At 36.3% G+C, this 16,128-nt stretch overlaps 1 protein-coding gene across 1 annotated transcript in view; it reads left to right on the top strand.

The window, feature by feature from the left end:
• The first annotated feature begins 655 nt into the window (after window positions 1–655).
• Vwde (von Willebrand factor D and EGF domains) overlaps window positions 656–16,128 on the top strand; it is an 83,231-nt gene continuing 67,758 nt past the window's right edge. Inside the window, exons 1-4 of the mRNA XM_052172823.1 lie at window positions 656–728; window positions 6,904–7,088; window positions 10,779–11,010; window positions 15,666–15,731. Coding sequence (XP_052028783.1) covers window positions 656–728; window positions 6,904–7,088; window positions 10,779–11,010; window positions 15,666–15,731 — 556 coding nt within the window. The remainder of the gene's footprint in view (window positions 729–6,903; window positions 7,089–10,778; window positions 11,011–15,665; window positions 15,732–16,128) is intronic.

Genomic DNA, 16,128 nt, shown 5'->3' with positions numbered 1-16,128 from the left:
CTCAAGAAAGCCTTGTAATCACAGCACTAGTTGAGATCCCTGGTCTTCAGTGGCCCACCATCCTAGACTATTTGATAGGATACAAGAAAGACTCTAACTTAAGTCACCAGTGTCTGACAAATGACACCTTCGGTTGGCCTCTGGTCTCCACAAGAAAAGATGTGTTAATAACCAGAATGTGATGTGTTTTCCCTGTAATTCCAGAATTTAAGGGGTCAAAGGATTGTAAGTTTAAAGGCAATCTTCTCTAAGATGAGGCACCCAACAGCCAACGAACAACAACAACAACAACAAATCCTTTCCAAACTCCACCAAAAACAGTCTAGATTTTTTTTTTTAAGAGAGCTTGCATTGGAGCAGTTTTTCACTATTTGTTAGAACAGTCAAAGCTTAAGTCAGAGCTAAATCTCAGAGCTCCTATTCTAATGCAGATGACATCCTCCTGATCCAAGATCTGCTGGGTGATTGTGGACAGCTTGGGCGTGGCTTTCAGAGAGGTGGGTAGCCAGAGTTGGGAGGAGTCTAGGGCTAGGGCTAGGGACCAGAAGTCTCCCTTAGAAGGACCTGTTTGGTATAGAGGACTAGACTCGTAGCAGATTCTGAGAAAGTTCAGGGAGTAGAGGACTGATGCAGTGACGCACACACAGCCCTAGCAATGTGGGGCGGAGCCTGGGCACGGCTGGTGACCGCCGCGCTGATGCTCCTGGTCCCGGGAGAAGGCCAGCAAGGTAGGTGGCGGGAGAGCGCGCATAGAGGCGCAGTCTGAAGATGAAGGTGAGGAGGACCAGCTTTGCAGCTGAATCAGTGGTGGGAACATCCCAGTGCCTTTCTCAGCCAGCCGCTCCTGGAATTTACTTTAAGCTCAGGTTGCCCAAACTTGTTTTTTTTTTTCATTCGATATATTTTTTATTTACATTTCAAATGATTTCCCCTTTTCTGCCCCCCCTCCCCGAAAGTCCCATAATCCCTCTTCCCTCCCCGTGTTCTCCCACCCACCCCTTCCCACTTCCCTGTTCTGGTTTTGCCCTATACTGCTACACTGAGTCTTTCCAGAACAAGGGGCCAATCCTCCGTTCTTCTTGTACCTCATTTGATGTGTGGATTATGTTTTGGGTATTCCAGTTTTCTAGGTTAATATCCACTTATTAGTGAGTGCATGCCATGGTTGATCTTTTGAGACTGGGTTACCTTTTGGAATTCCCTGGTCCTGTTTTGGTTTTCTTCTTTCCGGGTAGGTCTCCTAATCTTTAAACTCCTTTAATTTGCTGCAAGAACCTTTGCCGAATCTCCGGGATGCCATGCCAGAAAGTGGATTCGAATTATTTAGAAACTAAAGATCGCCACTCCCAGCCACCTCTGGAAACAGTTGGTGAAAGCTGTATCCCCCCCAGTAGCTTTCTCATCATTTAGTGCAGTCAGTTTCCTGCTGCCAAAGGGAACTTGATGGGAAGGAAATCCTCTCCTACTTCATCAAAACATGACAGAGAAGTGTTCAGCAGAGTGATGTTAAGGACATAAAAAGGGCCACGTTCCTTAACCTTTCTGGGCGTCTTTGTGCTCTTACCGATAGAAATATTAAACAAAAGGTCACTTCGTCTTGTAAGTCAGGTTTTTGTTTTTTGTTTTTTGCCTTTTTTGTTTTGTTTTGTTTTTTGTTTTTTGGGTTTTTTTCTGTGGAAAGCAAATGATGTGCACAGCTTTCTGCAGCTTGAAGAAAAGCCACGGACACCATTTTTTTATTATTCGATATATTTTTAATTTACATTTCAAATGATTTTCCCTTTCCCTCCTGACTCCCCACTCCCCAAAAGTCCCATAAGCCCTCTTTCCTCCCCCTGTTCCCCCAAACCCCCCTTCCCACATCCCTGTTCCAGTTTTGCCCTACACTGCTGCACTGAGCCTTTCCAGAACCAGGGGCCACTCCTCTGTTCTTTTTGGACATCATTTGATGTGTGGATTATGTTTTGGGTATTCCAGTTTTCTAGGTTAATAACCACTTATTAGTGAGTGCATACCATGATTCACCTTTTGAGTCTGGGTTACCTCACTTAGTATGATGTTCTCCAGCTCCATCCATTTGTCTAAGAATGTCATGAATTCATTGTTTCTAATGGCTGAATAGTACTCCATTGTGTATATATACCACATTTTTTTTGTATCCATTCCTTTGGGCTAGAGAGATGGTTCAGCCATTAAAGGCAAGGCTCACAACTATAAAAGAGTTCGGTTCCCACAACATGCACCATTTCTAAAGGTTGAAGATATAATCGTCTTTGCACCTTCATGTCAATCTTGAACAATTTGATTAACTTAAATTTGGCCTGTAAAAGGAAGAGTGAGAAAGAAGCCGGCATTTTCCATGTGAATAAGAATAATAGTATCACCAACACTTGATTTATTTCTGAAAATGCATTTCCTTAAATAGGTGGCATTCATCTGTGGCTTCTTAGTTTTGTTAGATTTACCAGATATTCAGAAAAAGTTTATTTTAAACTAGCATGATAGTTTAAATATTTATAAGCAGGAGAGTCTGATTGGATCCAGGTATCTAGTGTCTAAAGAGCAGATCACTCATTAGGATATCTGTCTTCTTAAAGCTGTTTTGTTTGTTTGTTTGTTTGTTTTGTTTTGTTACTGAGAATCTTTGAATTTTTTTCTTTCTAGTTCTTTATAAAATATAGAATACATTTTAGTCAACTGTAGTCAACACATTGTGTTGGAGAACATTATGCCTTATTCTTGTAGATATTCTCAAGCCCATTATTTAATCAACATTTCCCTCTCCCCCTACCCTTCCTAACCCTATACCATTAAGAATTTCTAGAACTCCTGAACAATAAGTACTAATTATGCAGCCATTTTGTTTCCAAAACTGCTTCTAAACATATTTATTAGTATATTCTAATATTAAGAAAGATGTCTGTACGTTTACTGTAAATCACATTAACAACTCTATTAGAATGGTATGTAGACCATACAGATCACTTATCTAAAGCATGCTGTGGTTTTAGTACATCCACAAATATGTACAGCCATTTCACAGTCACAGATAAACACTATTCTGCTTATTGGTTTAGGTATTCATCTTGTCTGTGTATTTTAATGAATGGGATCATATTAAATGAGTCATTTTTCACACAATGTAATGATGTACCATGATAAGTGTCATTTATTTTTAAGCTTGAAAAGTATTCAGCTCTAAAGAGACAGTGCATTTTCTGCATGCATTTTTCTGTCAATGGATTTATTCGCCTCTGTCTTTCTGCTATTATAGATAATGTTGCCAGAAGCATTGCTATGTAAGTGTTTGCATGGACACATGTTTTTATTTTTACCCAGGAAGAGGATTATTGGCTCAGACATTTTATCTATGGTTAACTATTTTCAGAATGGGTAGTGTCTTCCAAGAGTGGCTGCACTGTATTATATTCCTATAGCACATGCCGGTTTCAATTCATTCATGTAGATACTAGCATTCGGAGTTACTTGACATTTTGATTTTAGTCAACCTAGTGGATTTCAGCTCACATATTACCCTGTGGCTTGGTTTACCTTTCCCTGGTAATTAATGGTTCTAAGCAGGTCTTTTTCATTTGTATATTGACATTTCCATATATTTGTTGGAAAGAGTCCTATTTAGATCTTTGCCCTTAAAGAGAAAATGAGTTCTTGGGTTTTGTTGTTATTGTTGATTTATAGGAGATGTTTGCATGTGTTAGAATAAATTTTCTTGCTGTCTGTATGATATGCAATTATTTTTCCCATTTTGTTCAGTGGGTTATTCTTTTGCTTTCTGTATCCTTTGCAGTACAAAATTCTTGGATTTTCTGGAGACAAAGATTTATTCTAATCCTATGCTTGCCTGAAACACTCCCCGTCTTCTGCATGTTGGGTTACAGACATGTACCACCATACTGAATTTAAATCTTTAATTTTTGATAAAATTTGATTTCTATTTAATTGATGTCTTAACACATTTCTCAACTAATTCTCAGCTTTAGATGATTAAGATCTGCCTATTGTCCTGTAACCAGAAAGCAGTGCATTATAAGTAACAGTGAAAACCCATTTGCATATGCTGCCACAGTGGGCCTATCATTTATAACCTGATACATTCTCTTAAAGTATTTGAAATCCAAGACTGTAGATCTTATTATATGCTGCTTTGTTGACCTAAATCACACGAGAATATAGATTAACAAACAGTGGTATAAATTTATGTGAACTTTTTGTTTTGGGGGAAATACACTGAGGCTTTACTAGAAGGCGTATCAAGTCATGACGTGGATGGCTATGGAGGATTTGCAGAGCTATTCATCCAGCACTAGACAAAGAGAAGCTTGTCTTTGCATGAGAGCCAAGACCTCATCACAGTGCTTACTTAAGTGTATGATATATTTTGGAGCTAAGCCAGTCTTTTGCTTGTTTTGGGACTTTTTCCTCCAGCTGGGTTGCCTCATCCAACTGTAATATGAAGGGAGATGTTTCGTCTTATTGCAATTTGGTGTGCTGTGTGTGATATCCCTGGGAGATCTGCCCTCTTCTAAAGAGAAAGGAGAAGGAGGGGGAAGGAAGTGGGACAGAGGGAAGGGAAGCTGGAGGGACTGGGAGGGAAGGAGAAAGGGGAAATTTTAGTCTAAATATAACTAATATATAAGAGAAGAATAAACAAGCAAAATGACTTTTAGAAGTATTTTCTTAATGATTTCGGCCTCCCAGACGCCCCAAGACTCCCAGGGACTGAACCATCAACCAAGGGCCACATATGGTTCCAGCCAAAAATGTGGCAGAGGAAGGCTTTGTTGGGCATCAGTGGGAGGAATGGTCCTTGGTCAGGTAAAGGCTCAACAGAGGCCCGAACAAAGGGAAACCGAGGGGGGGAGGTGGGAGTGTGTTGGGTGGAGGGGCATATACCTGGAGGCAGGGGAGGGAGGAGGGGTTGGGGGTCTTTGGGGAGGAGGGAATTGGGAAAAGTTTTACCATTGGCAATGTAAATGAAGACGATATTCAATAAAAAATAAAAAAGAAATACAGGAGAACACAGGTAAATAGCTAGAACCCCTTAAAGAGGAAACACAAAAATCCTTTAAAGAATTATAGGAAAACATAATCAAACAGGCACAGCAGAACTGTCAGCTCTTAGCTTAGCTACTATGGAGGTAAAATCCTTTGGGGATGTGAGGGACATTGAAGTACAGCCTTATTACAATGAACTCTAATGTCTAAAAGTTGATCTTATTTTGGGTTTGTACTACAGTAAGAGCCAAGATTTTAAGCTCTACTAAAAACAAAACAAAAAAAAATAAAGAAAAGAAAATCATTTAAAAAAAAAGAAGTATGTTCTTTTCCTCACTATGACTTTAAAATTTCTACTCAACATTCTATAAGTGGCAAATACTGTTAAGAAAAAATGCAAGCTAACATAAAAATAGTAACTATTAATAATTTTATTTACTAAGAACCTTAAAATAAATGAAATAAAATTCTCATTTAAATATTGTATACGCCTCCAATATTGGGAATGTCACACAAAGATGTTCCCTGCAATTATTCTTTATGCTGCTTTGGATTAAGAGACATTATTTTAAGCAGGAAAATAAGAAGAGACATGAGATGTGAGGACTATAAATGCACTGAAGGAAAAGTACTACGGAGAATTAAAATAGATCCAGGGGTTGGGAAAATCACTCAGTTTTGAGAGCACTTGCTTTACCTCTGTGATGACCTGAGTACAGATGCCCATGGCCTACCTAAGTGCCCTATAAGCATACCTGTACAAGATGCTAACATGCATAGACATACTACACACGCACACGAGAAAGAAAATGAACTTACTTTTCCCTAATGAAAATTATATTGGAGATAATAGATCACAAAATATTTCAGTAGTTCATGTAAATCCCATTACTACTATCCTTTAACTTAACATCTTTAATTTTTTATTGGTTATTTTGTTTATTTACATTTCAAATATTGTCCTCCTTCCAGGTTTCCCTTCTGCAAACTCCCTATCCTACGCCCCTCTCCTCTTCTTGTATGAAGGTGCTCACCTGCCCACCCACTCCTATATTACTACCCTAACATCCCCCTAAACATATTTAATTTTTAACCAGGTATAGTGTAATTACATGGAAATATAAGAGACTTCTTTTAAAATTAAATGAAATAATAGTGTGTCTGTGTTTGTGAGTGTGCATGTGTATAAAGATATTTATCTGAAGCTTATAGTTTGTAGTTATCAAAGTTATTGGAATTATTGAAGTAAAATTCTTCCTAGAAAATGATCATCTATGGAGAAACAAGGTCCTTGAGGTGATTCTAAAATCCTGTAGTAAACAGAAATTTAGGTGGCAGGCATGTCTACAAAAAGTAAGAAGAGCATTTAAAAAATTAGTTGGGCATATCACATACTATCTGGCAGAGGTACGACTTTGGTGCCTACTTTAGAGAAAGTTTGTTCAAGAAAGGTCAGTAATGACATTTAAATCTAAACAACTGGGCCTAAGAGGATTCCTTTTAGTATTGGTGACTTCTAGTTACAATAAACACACCTTAACTCTAGAGCACTCAGCTCTGTTGTTCTCTTGGCTCAAGTCAAATGAAAAATAAAAACCTCAGTGCTTTAGTATCTTAAAATCACACTGTGACAAGATTCAAGTTGCTTATTTCATCTTTAGAAAATGCAAGCTAAATCATCTTTGACTTTCTGGGAGTCCCTGATATTCTGAGGGCCGTGTGTGTGTGTGTGTGTGTGTGTGTGTGTGTGTGTGTGTGTGTGTGTGTGTAACAGTGAGTGTATTTGCTTGCTTTGGGCTTTGGGAGGGAAAATAAAATATTAAACATAGACTTAACTATGCAGGTGAACAAAACACATGGTATAATAATTCTCATCTTTCTGTCTAGTTCAGGAGTGCTCTCCCGGGGGTCACCAATTTCTTCAGAGTCCTTATAGAAGCATCCACTTTGAATCAGTGTATCTCCATCATTCTGCTGCCCAAGATCTCATCTGTGACCATTCTCTCACTCCTGGATGGTACCGATTCTTTATCTTTGACAGACCTGCTGAGATGCCAACCAAATGTGTGGAGGTACTTCTTCTCTTACTGAAGTGTTATATTCATTAGATTAATTTCATTTGAAACATTTCTCTAATACCTACTTTAATGATATTTGCTCTGAGAGTAATGTTATGCTCCATTTGCTCCACAAATGTTTTAAACCACAATATCTTAGGCAATTTCCACAGCTGTGGAACACAATGTAACAGAAATCATTCTCCATCAAATTATACAGGTCTCATATATTCCTATGCTTAAGTCTCCTGGTTACCCCATTAGTAGGCCAAAGAGCCAAATTTTAAGTGGATGTTCAGGTGTATAAGAAAGATAAATGTGCATTTTCTTCAAACCCCCTATGTACAGTCTATGTGCGCTGTTTTTCCTATACAGACAAGCCTGGGTCTTTCATGTATGTCCTGGGAATTGAACCCAGGATATCACACACATTAGCAAGCTTACTACTGCTGTGCTACCTCTCTAACCACCTTTAAGATCTTCTATATGTAATATCAAACTAGTTGTGGTTTTCTAAAGTTAACTTTTCCCTGAACTTTCCACACAGTTTATGATGCTTTTCAACCTGGTAGAGTCGTATCTAGTCAGTTAGCCCAAATAGCTTTCTTTACAAGGATCTTTGAGGAGAACATTTTTTTTTCTCTAAATTTCCTCAAAGAACAAGCATAAGAAAAAGAAATGCAAAAACACTATTCCTTGAGTATTCATCAGCTACTATGAATTTGATTGAGAACTCTAGTTGTCTGAATCACTATTTTCAAAGAAGTCACCAGTAATTCAGGTAATCATACTGACAGAATACTGACATCTCCCCTACCTATGTTACTTGTGATTAATTGGTGTTTCACACTGTTCCTGTTATCAATACTTATGTCTTGTCCACATAATCTAAGAACTAAGAGTAGGTTTAAATATTCTAAAAAACCTATTATTTCAGAACCTCTGTATGTGGCATCAAAATGGTAACAAAGTATTTGAACATAGCTATATATTTTGCAACTAATATGTTTCTTGCACTGTAGGTATATAGCTTCATTTGATTTCACAGTGAGACTTTGTGGTAGCCAGTTAATTTCATTATAAAAATGTGGATTCAGACAAGAGTTTGAATCATGTAACCAAAGTCATTACCATTAGTGGCAGAATAGCCTGCAATGTTGCCACTCCATGAGATCTTTGCCTTATCACAAGCTATAACATCTCAGTGGATGGTTTCCTGGGACTGGTCAGACACACATGGTTTTTGTTTGAAATATGAGACTTTGTGACAGGGCTATACTATTCAAGAAATACGTCTAAATTGATAATCATCACTAATGACTTGGTGCCACATCCTAGTGTATTGTGCTGTTTTTGCTTTTTAATCCAGAAGATGTGGAGCTACTAATTAAGACCTGCAGTGAGAATATACCATATAAAACTATGTCTTATCAGATCACTTGTTTATCTTATTTTCATCCGTAGTTTGAGGGTTATTTAGATGCAGGTTTTTCCTTTCTCAACACCAATGTGAAAACAATAAAACAAAAACAAAACTCAGAAAAAGTATTCAATTTTGAGAATATTTAATGTTAACATTTGTCATCATGGCTGTTTCATTTTCTCCTTTTTGTTTGTCTGATTTTATTTTTTTTCACTTTTGTAACATTTTGTTTGAAGGAAACTAAGCCATCAGAATTTAAAGGTAAAGACTGAGAAAAATTGGGGGCAAATCACAACATTCTTAATATTTACATTCTCTTCCTTTGGCTAAATTAATTGATTCTAGAGCCTTATAGAAATGTGAAGATAAAATAGTTTTCCTTGAATGTTCTTGAAATTCAGCACATGGTCACATGTTATGCTGGTGGTGAATAAGTGTACCGTGTACACATGGCCTTAAGAGTTTAGTGGACAATCAATTTTTTCTTTATCCATAGGATGATACAAACCCATTAAAATAAGTTTTTGCTTGTTAGGTTTAAAATAATAGGCATGAATCATAGGAAACAGCAAAGAAAGGACAGGGAACATAGCAGTCATTTCTTTCATAATCCATCTCAGTCGTAGCAATCATTAACATCCTCTGTTTCCTCTTATTTAATTTTTATAACATGATTTTTGTAGGTAATTGCATCATTAGCATTTTCCTTATTATAATTATTTCAAGTGACTTTTAGAAATGATGTATATAATCATCATTGTAATTTTAGTATGATAAATAAAATTTTATAAGTAAAATTAATGAAGACATTTCTTTTTTTTGTTTGTTTTTTTGTTTGTTTTTTTGTTTTTTTTCAAGACAGGGTTTCTCTGTGTAGCCCTTGACTGTCCTGGAACTCACTCTGTAGACCAGGCTGGCCTCGAACTCAGAAATCTGCCTGCCTCTGCCTCCCAAGTGCTGGGATTAAGATATAGCTCTTAAAATGTTAGACTATATACTAGTTATTTAAAACATAATGATATTTTTAATTCCCATAGCAACAAATAAAAATATATCTCTTGATATTGCATATTCTCTATCCATTAGATTTTCATATTTCATTTGAGATTTATGAAATTGTTGTCTTAGAGTTTGTATACAAACAACATAACCTGAATAAAATAAAATATTTACAATAATGTATTTATATTAAATACAATAATACATTTAATAAATAATAGCATACTAAAAATAACTACTTCAAAAAGTTTCTTCATTTAATTTTTATTTTTTCTATATTTTATGATTATTAATCATATCAATTAACTTTTTCTTTATAAGTTTTTTGCTTTTCAATATGGAGATAACATGGTTAATGACTGTAACCTGGTTAAGGATTATTGGTTATTCCTGCCTAAATGCTGCATTTACATTTATGCTTTAGCTGATCTCTTTACCTCTGTCTGCTCAGTACCTGAGAAGGATGATGGGTACCTTGTCTAAAGTTACGAGTCTTTTCGCTATTCTCAACATTTTGTCTTTTTTACAGCTTAATTTGTCACTGAGTTACATTTTCAACCTGGAAGAAATCTTCATAGTAGGCCTCAAGCATGGTTTAACTCCATTTTTCCAAGTTGCTGAATGATTTTTCTATGTCAGATTATAAATAATACATTTTTCCTCTCATGTTTTTTGCTTCATGTTGACTCTTAACTAATATCAAATACACGTTATCTCCAACAATTGTGAAAAATCCTGATGTTCAGTTGGCATCTGTGCTACATATTAATACACTTTTAGTTTGACTTGCTTTGTTTTCTGATATGTTGGCTAAAGTGGTAAATTATCTGAAGTTGAATTTCACACTTATAATACAAATATAAAATATATATTTTCATTGAACAGGTTATATAAGTATTAATTAATATTATATTAATTTAATGCTCTTTAAATTTACTTTCTTAAACAATAGACATAAGTGAACAGATGTTTTGCCTGCATGTAAGCATTTATACCACATGCATACTTGGTTCCACAGAAGTCAGAAGAGAATGTTGGATCCTTGGATCCAGAGTTATGAGTGGTTATGAACCACTATAAGGATGCTTGTATCCAAATTTCAGTATTCTAAAATTCCAGTCAGTTCTCTTAACTTCTGAGCCACAACTCAAGCCCCAACTTGTGTTATTTGTAAGCCAAACAATAATTTACTATTTTGAAGATTACTGATGAAAAATGTAAAGATTTTCCTTTTTGTATAAAATTAAATAACTTTTCAACTTTTGTTTTCTCTGACATGAAAGATGAACCACTGCGGAACTCAGGCCCCCATCTGGCTGTCTCTGAGTGATTCAGAAACCCTGCCTCTTCCTGGAGAGATCACGGAGCTGACAGCATGTGCCACTTGGCAGTTTTTGTTTAGCACTGAAAAAGACTGCTGCCTCTTTCAATTCCCCGTGTCTGTCAGAAACTGTGGGGATTTTTTCGTGTATTTACTACAACCCACTCAGGGATGTATGGGCTACTGTGCCGAAGGTAGGGACTGTCTATGACCCTGTGAGCCGCTAACTGTAGACATGTATGTGAGTGCATTTGTATTCTGAATAGGCTGTCATGAGCTAATGTGAGCAGGAGACTTGGTCAGTCTTTCGTGATAAATTAAAGCCAAATTTCTGGCTTAAATTGGCCAGGTTTGTTTAAAATACTTATTAATCTCTTAAAATGCTCAAAAAACCAATGTTGCTGTAAAGATATCAAAGCAAACTTACTGCACAGAACACCTGAAGTGCTTAAGAAACTTGGCTTCTTTTTACTCTTTCCTTTTTCTAATTAAGACGAGATAGATAGCAAGCAAATATGTGAAAATTTGGGCTTTTGAATTATTTAATTTTTTGTTAGCAATTTACTGAGTGTTTATACAGAGTCAAGAATAACTTTAGGCCCTGGTGTTGGTTGCAGTAAGAGATAACATAAGTATGATCTCTCCCATAGAAGAATACCTCAAACAAGTCATAAATAAGCTAGATAGAGCTCACAAAGAAGAGAATAAACATCTATGCACTCTACATGTGAGGTTTCCCTGAAGAAAAGTTTGCAATTGTATTCATAATGTACTTGCATGTTGGAGCGCTTGTCTTACATCTACATAGCTTTAGCCTCCAGTACTACAAAAACTGTAAAACTAGAAAAAACAAGCAAAGCAATATCAGATCATGTTGGTAACTTCTATGCCTCCTATATACTTATTTTTATTTTGATTGTGGTATGGATTACACAGTTAGCTTGCAAATAATAGTGTATGAAAAAGAGAACCTAACAGAGGTATCATAGAAAGAATACTTGCTGTTGCTGTGTTCAATCATCCCTGAAGATGGAACCAGAAAGCAACATTAGCATTTGCAAACTCGCAGTAAAGGAACTGGGTGTGTTCATTTTCTCCAGAGGCCAGTTTATTGGCTTAATAATGAAAAAGTATTGACACAGATTAAGGAATCTTCTAGAGAACTGATGATAATAATAAGTTTCAGAAGAAATGACAGCCAGAAAACCCCAGAAAAGAATGAGAAACTATCCTGTAGACTGAAGAAAAACGTTCTGAGGGATGCACTGTGATTTCCTGGAATGGATATCAGGACAGAAGACACCGGTGGGAGAAATTATATTTGATTCTTGTCTAATGTAGTCTTGATGTAGGAAGATCAGCTTCCTAATTTTAACAACTATATCCTGGCCTTATAATATGCCAACATTTTTAGAAAATGGCTCAGAAGTGTATATGGGGTTGTTTTGTGTTATACTTGTGTGTGTGGGAGAATCTAAAATTATTTTAAGCTAAAATATTTGTAAAAAAAAAAAACCCGATTGTTTTGAAAGTAATGCCTATTAATTAAAGAAAGCCAGGTATTACAAGAGGCATAGATCAGCATGAGGACATTGTCTTTAAACACTAGTTCTTGAAATCTCTGATTGGTTGACAAGTCTGAATAGATATGTGGTTGAGAAGAACTGGGCAGACATGAAAAAATATGACGGGAACAGAGTAAGGAGACATACTGGAAGAGGAGTCCAGAGAACAGCTGTGGGATCTTCAGTTCATTTGAGAACTTAGGTCGAATCAGCACCACTGTATAAAGTCTTAGGGTGTTTTCAAGTAGATTGATAATGCAATCAGAGGAATGTATGCTAAAGGCATTACTCCTGGAGAAAGAAAGTTTCCTGTAGACTGTTGCATTTGTTGCATAGTGAAGCGTGAGTGGGCTTGCAGGGAAGGGGTAGAATCGACTGGTACGAATGACAAAGCAAAAGGGGCATTGAGCTTAGATGCAATTCTCAGACAAAATATGCATCCATTACCTCATCTGTTTATATTGTTGGAGTAATATATATCTTCTAGCCAATAAAGCCTGTCTTTAGTATAGGTTAGAGGATAAAATAAGTTTGAAATCTCCTATTATTTTACAGGGCATTTGTGTCTTTACTAATTGTAATTAATCATATTCATGGAAAGATTGCAAGTTGCTATGGAAGAGTATGCTGCAGGCAAGGGAAGGATGCAGTTCACAGTTCACAGCCCATAGAGAAACCCTCTTCAGATCAGATGGCACTGACACTGAGAGCTGGAGTGTACACAGACCACAGTCAGAGCACGTGGGTCAGGGTCAGTTTATAGCAACAGCAGGCAGCAGGGTGTGTGCTTAGCACTACAGAAATGTTGGGTGCCCATGAGCAAAGGAGAGCACAGAGAGGCTTCGAGGGTATGGCAGTAGTGCCATCTTTAGGAAGCTCTGCACTGTTTAATGAGATTAGGTTGAAAGGGGTGCTACAACTACTGGCAAAACACTTTGGAATAACTCACATGACATAAAAAAATACAATGAGTTCAAGGGGATACGAAATAGCAATTCTAACTATGTAACAACAATTAAAAAGTTGGGAGTGGCAATCATATGATTAGAGAAAGTAGAGGATAAGATTATTGAGACAGGGAAAAACAAGGGTTTTTCCCATTAAGATAAAATACCAGTTCTATATCAGGATACAGCAGTTCAAGGGACTGAGCTAGAACCAGATGTATACTGTGTGATGCAAAACTGGTAGCTCTTATATTCAAGGAGAAACAGACAAGCCTCCAATTAGAATGTACATCACCAAGCACTCTGAGTAATAAAATGAAGCCAGCAGAAGCAACGAGGACTAGAGCTACTCTGTCAACCAATTTATTCTAAATGACTTCCAAGGCAACTCCACACAAGGGAAGCAGAGCAAACACTTTCTGTAAGTGAATCTACAGTATTTACCAAGATACACATCATCCTGAGCCCAAATCAAGAAAACCAGATATTTTTAAAATGAAGCTAATTAAAATTAATGTTGAGTGAACATTTATTTTATAAAATAAAAATTTACAAATTAAATACCTCAACTTACAAATTTTGAGACTACAAGGAATATAAACGAGAGTCAGAGCAATAAGGTGAATGAACAGACGTCAATAAACTGTAGTTCACAGAAATAGCAGACAGTCAATCAATCAAAATATAGTTGTTTGAGTAGTTCAAAGAAAGCTATAATTCTTTATCCATAACTATGGTTTAGAAAAGAACACATTGGGACCAGATGTGTGGAGCAGGTTGTAGACTGAATGCTTAGCATGCTGAAAGGTTCATTCGCTAGGAACACACAAATAGACAGGGGCTTGGGGAGGAAGAAAGAGTGGGAGAGAGAAAGAATATTAGGGTTACAACCGAAACAGAGCACATATGAGACACAGACTGATGCAGCAAACACAGGGTCTACATGGGTCTACACCAGGTCCTCTGTACATATATATGCTATATATACATATGTATATGTATATATAGCATATATATGTATATTATATAATATAATAGCATTCAGCTGAGTGTCTTTATGAGATTCCTAATTGGGAGTATTAGTGGGTCTCTGACTCTGGTTCCTGCTCTTGGGACTCCTTTTCTCCTGTTGAGTTGCTGTGTCCAACTTTTTGCTTCATTTTACCATATTTTATTTCGTAATGTTTTGGTAGTTAGCTCTTAGAAGCCTGATCCTTTCAAATGAGAGCCAGAAAGAGAGTGGTTCTAAGAGGAGACTATATGGGGTGGATCTGGGAGATGCAGAGAAAGGAGAAACTATAGTCAGGCTATATTGTATGAGAAAAATCCATTTTCAATAAAAGCTAAAAAGGGACGTAAAAGTAAAGATAAAGAACCCAGGAGAAAAATATTTCACAGATAATATGAGAAAAACAAAGGAATAATTAGGAGCAATTCTATGATTACTTTGATATCCTAGATGAACTAAGTTAATATTTTAAGTTACTTAAAATATGTACCCAGCCACCATCACTTAAAAGCAATGGCTTCATTTATATTCAAGAAGGTATATTTCTAGTTCAGTACGATTTCAAAAGGATCACCCAGGAACCAGGCCATTTTGAGTGGGAATGTCCCAAACATAAAGTGGAATAAAAACAAATTCATGCAAAATCTTGTGGATAAATGAAGAGAAATCTCTAATCCTAAAGTGTCTAGAGCTAAGCCTCTGTGAAGCCAGTGTTACTCCATACAACCACAGACAGACACACAGGAGAAAGATATTATTCCAAAAAGTTTTGGAAGCTTAAAGGTGAAAACTTTAAGTTTCCCTTAAAGGGGAAAACTTTAAGTTCCCAGCCAGCCTGGGCTAAAAAGTGAAACCCTATATTGAGATTGAAAATGTTATGTCCCAGTCACAAAAATCTTCTAGGCCAAGAGACCAAAATTACTGTCTGCATAAAATCCCTATAAAATTAACAATTATGAATATAACTTCTATTCAGAAGAAAAATGGCAGCATTATGATAACAATGTCCAAATGGTCTTTCAAAGTGACGGTATCACTTTGCACTCCTGCAGCCCACACATTTGGAAATATCAGTGTGTTCTGATGTTTAATAGTGAAGACACCAAAGAAGGTCTGAAAGCTACAAGTACTACAAATACAGTACTGGACCATCAATCATCTTTGCTCGATTATATCCTTAAATGGGGGATTTCTTATTAAAAAGTCCCCCAGGGAACTAAGTCCTAAGCTCATGTTAAATGTACTTTCCCAAGACCTGTTCTTAGATACATGTGAATTTGCACATTTATGGTCATCTAAATAAAAATACAAACTTTAACCTTTTACAGCTATTTCTGATATGAAGTTACCCACATGTGGCCCTGGAGAAACAGAAATTGAAGGTGGCTGTGTTGGTGTGTATGACATTGATTTTATATGATGTAGTTATATGATAGTGACTTTTGTGAATATTTTTTGTTCTGTGGCTTAATTATGGCAGCTTTGCCTGTCTGATAGAAATCAGCAATAACAATAATTTTTGTAATATGTTTGTAGAACATATCCCTGAGGTTAGTAGAAGTATAGTTTTTTTTTCAAAAAGATGTAAATATTGGTAGAATCATTCAAAATTGATGATTGAACTTAATTTTCATAAAATTTTACATGTATTTGTACCTATTGCTTTACTTTCAAAGATCTTCCTTCTAGAACGGTTCAAGCAAGTATGAAGTACAATAGTTAATACAACATTTTTTAAATAAGATGAAAAATGTTTTAAATCTATAAATAAGTCAGGCACTGTGGTATGTA

Source organism: Apodemus sylvaticus, chromosome 2 (genome assembly GCF_947179515.1).
Source record: "Apodemus sylvaticus chromosome 2, mApoSyl1.1, whole genome shotgun sequence".
Classification (NCBI taxonomy): domain Eukaryota; kingdom Metazoa; phylum Chordata; class Mammalia; order Rodentia; family Muridae; genus Apodemus; species Apodemus sylvaticus.
The sequence above is the reverse complement of the archived record's forward strand: the minus strand, read 5'-3'. Positions and strand labels throughout refer to the sequence as shown.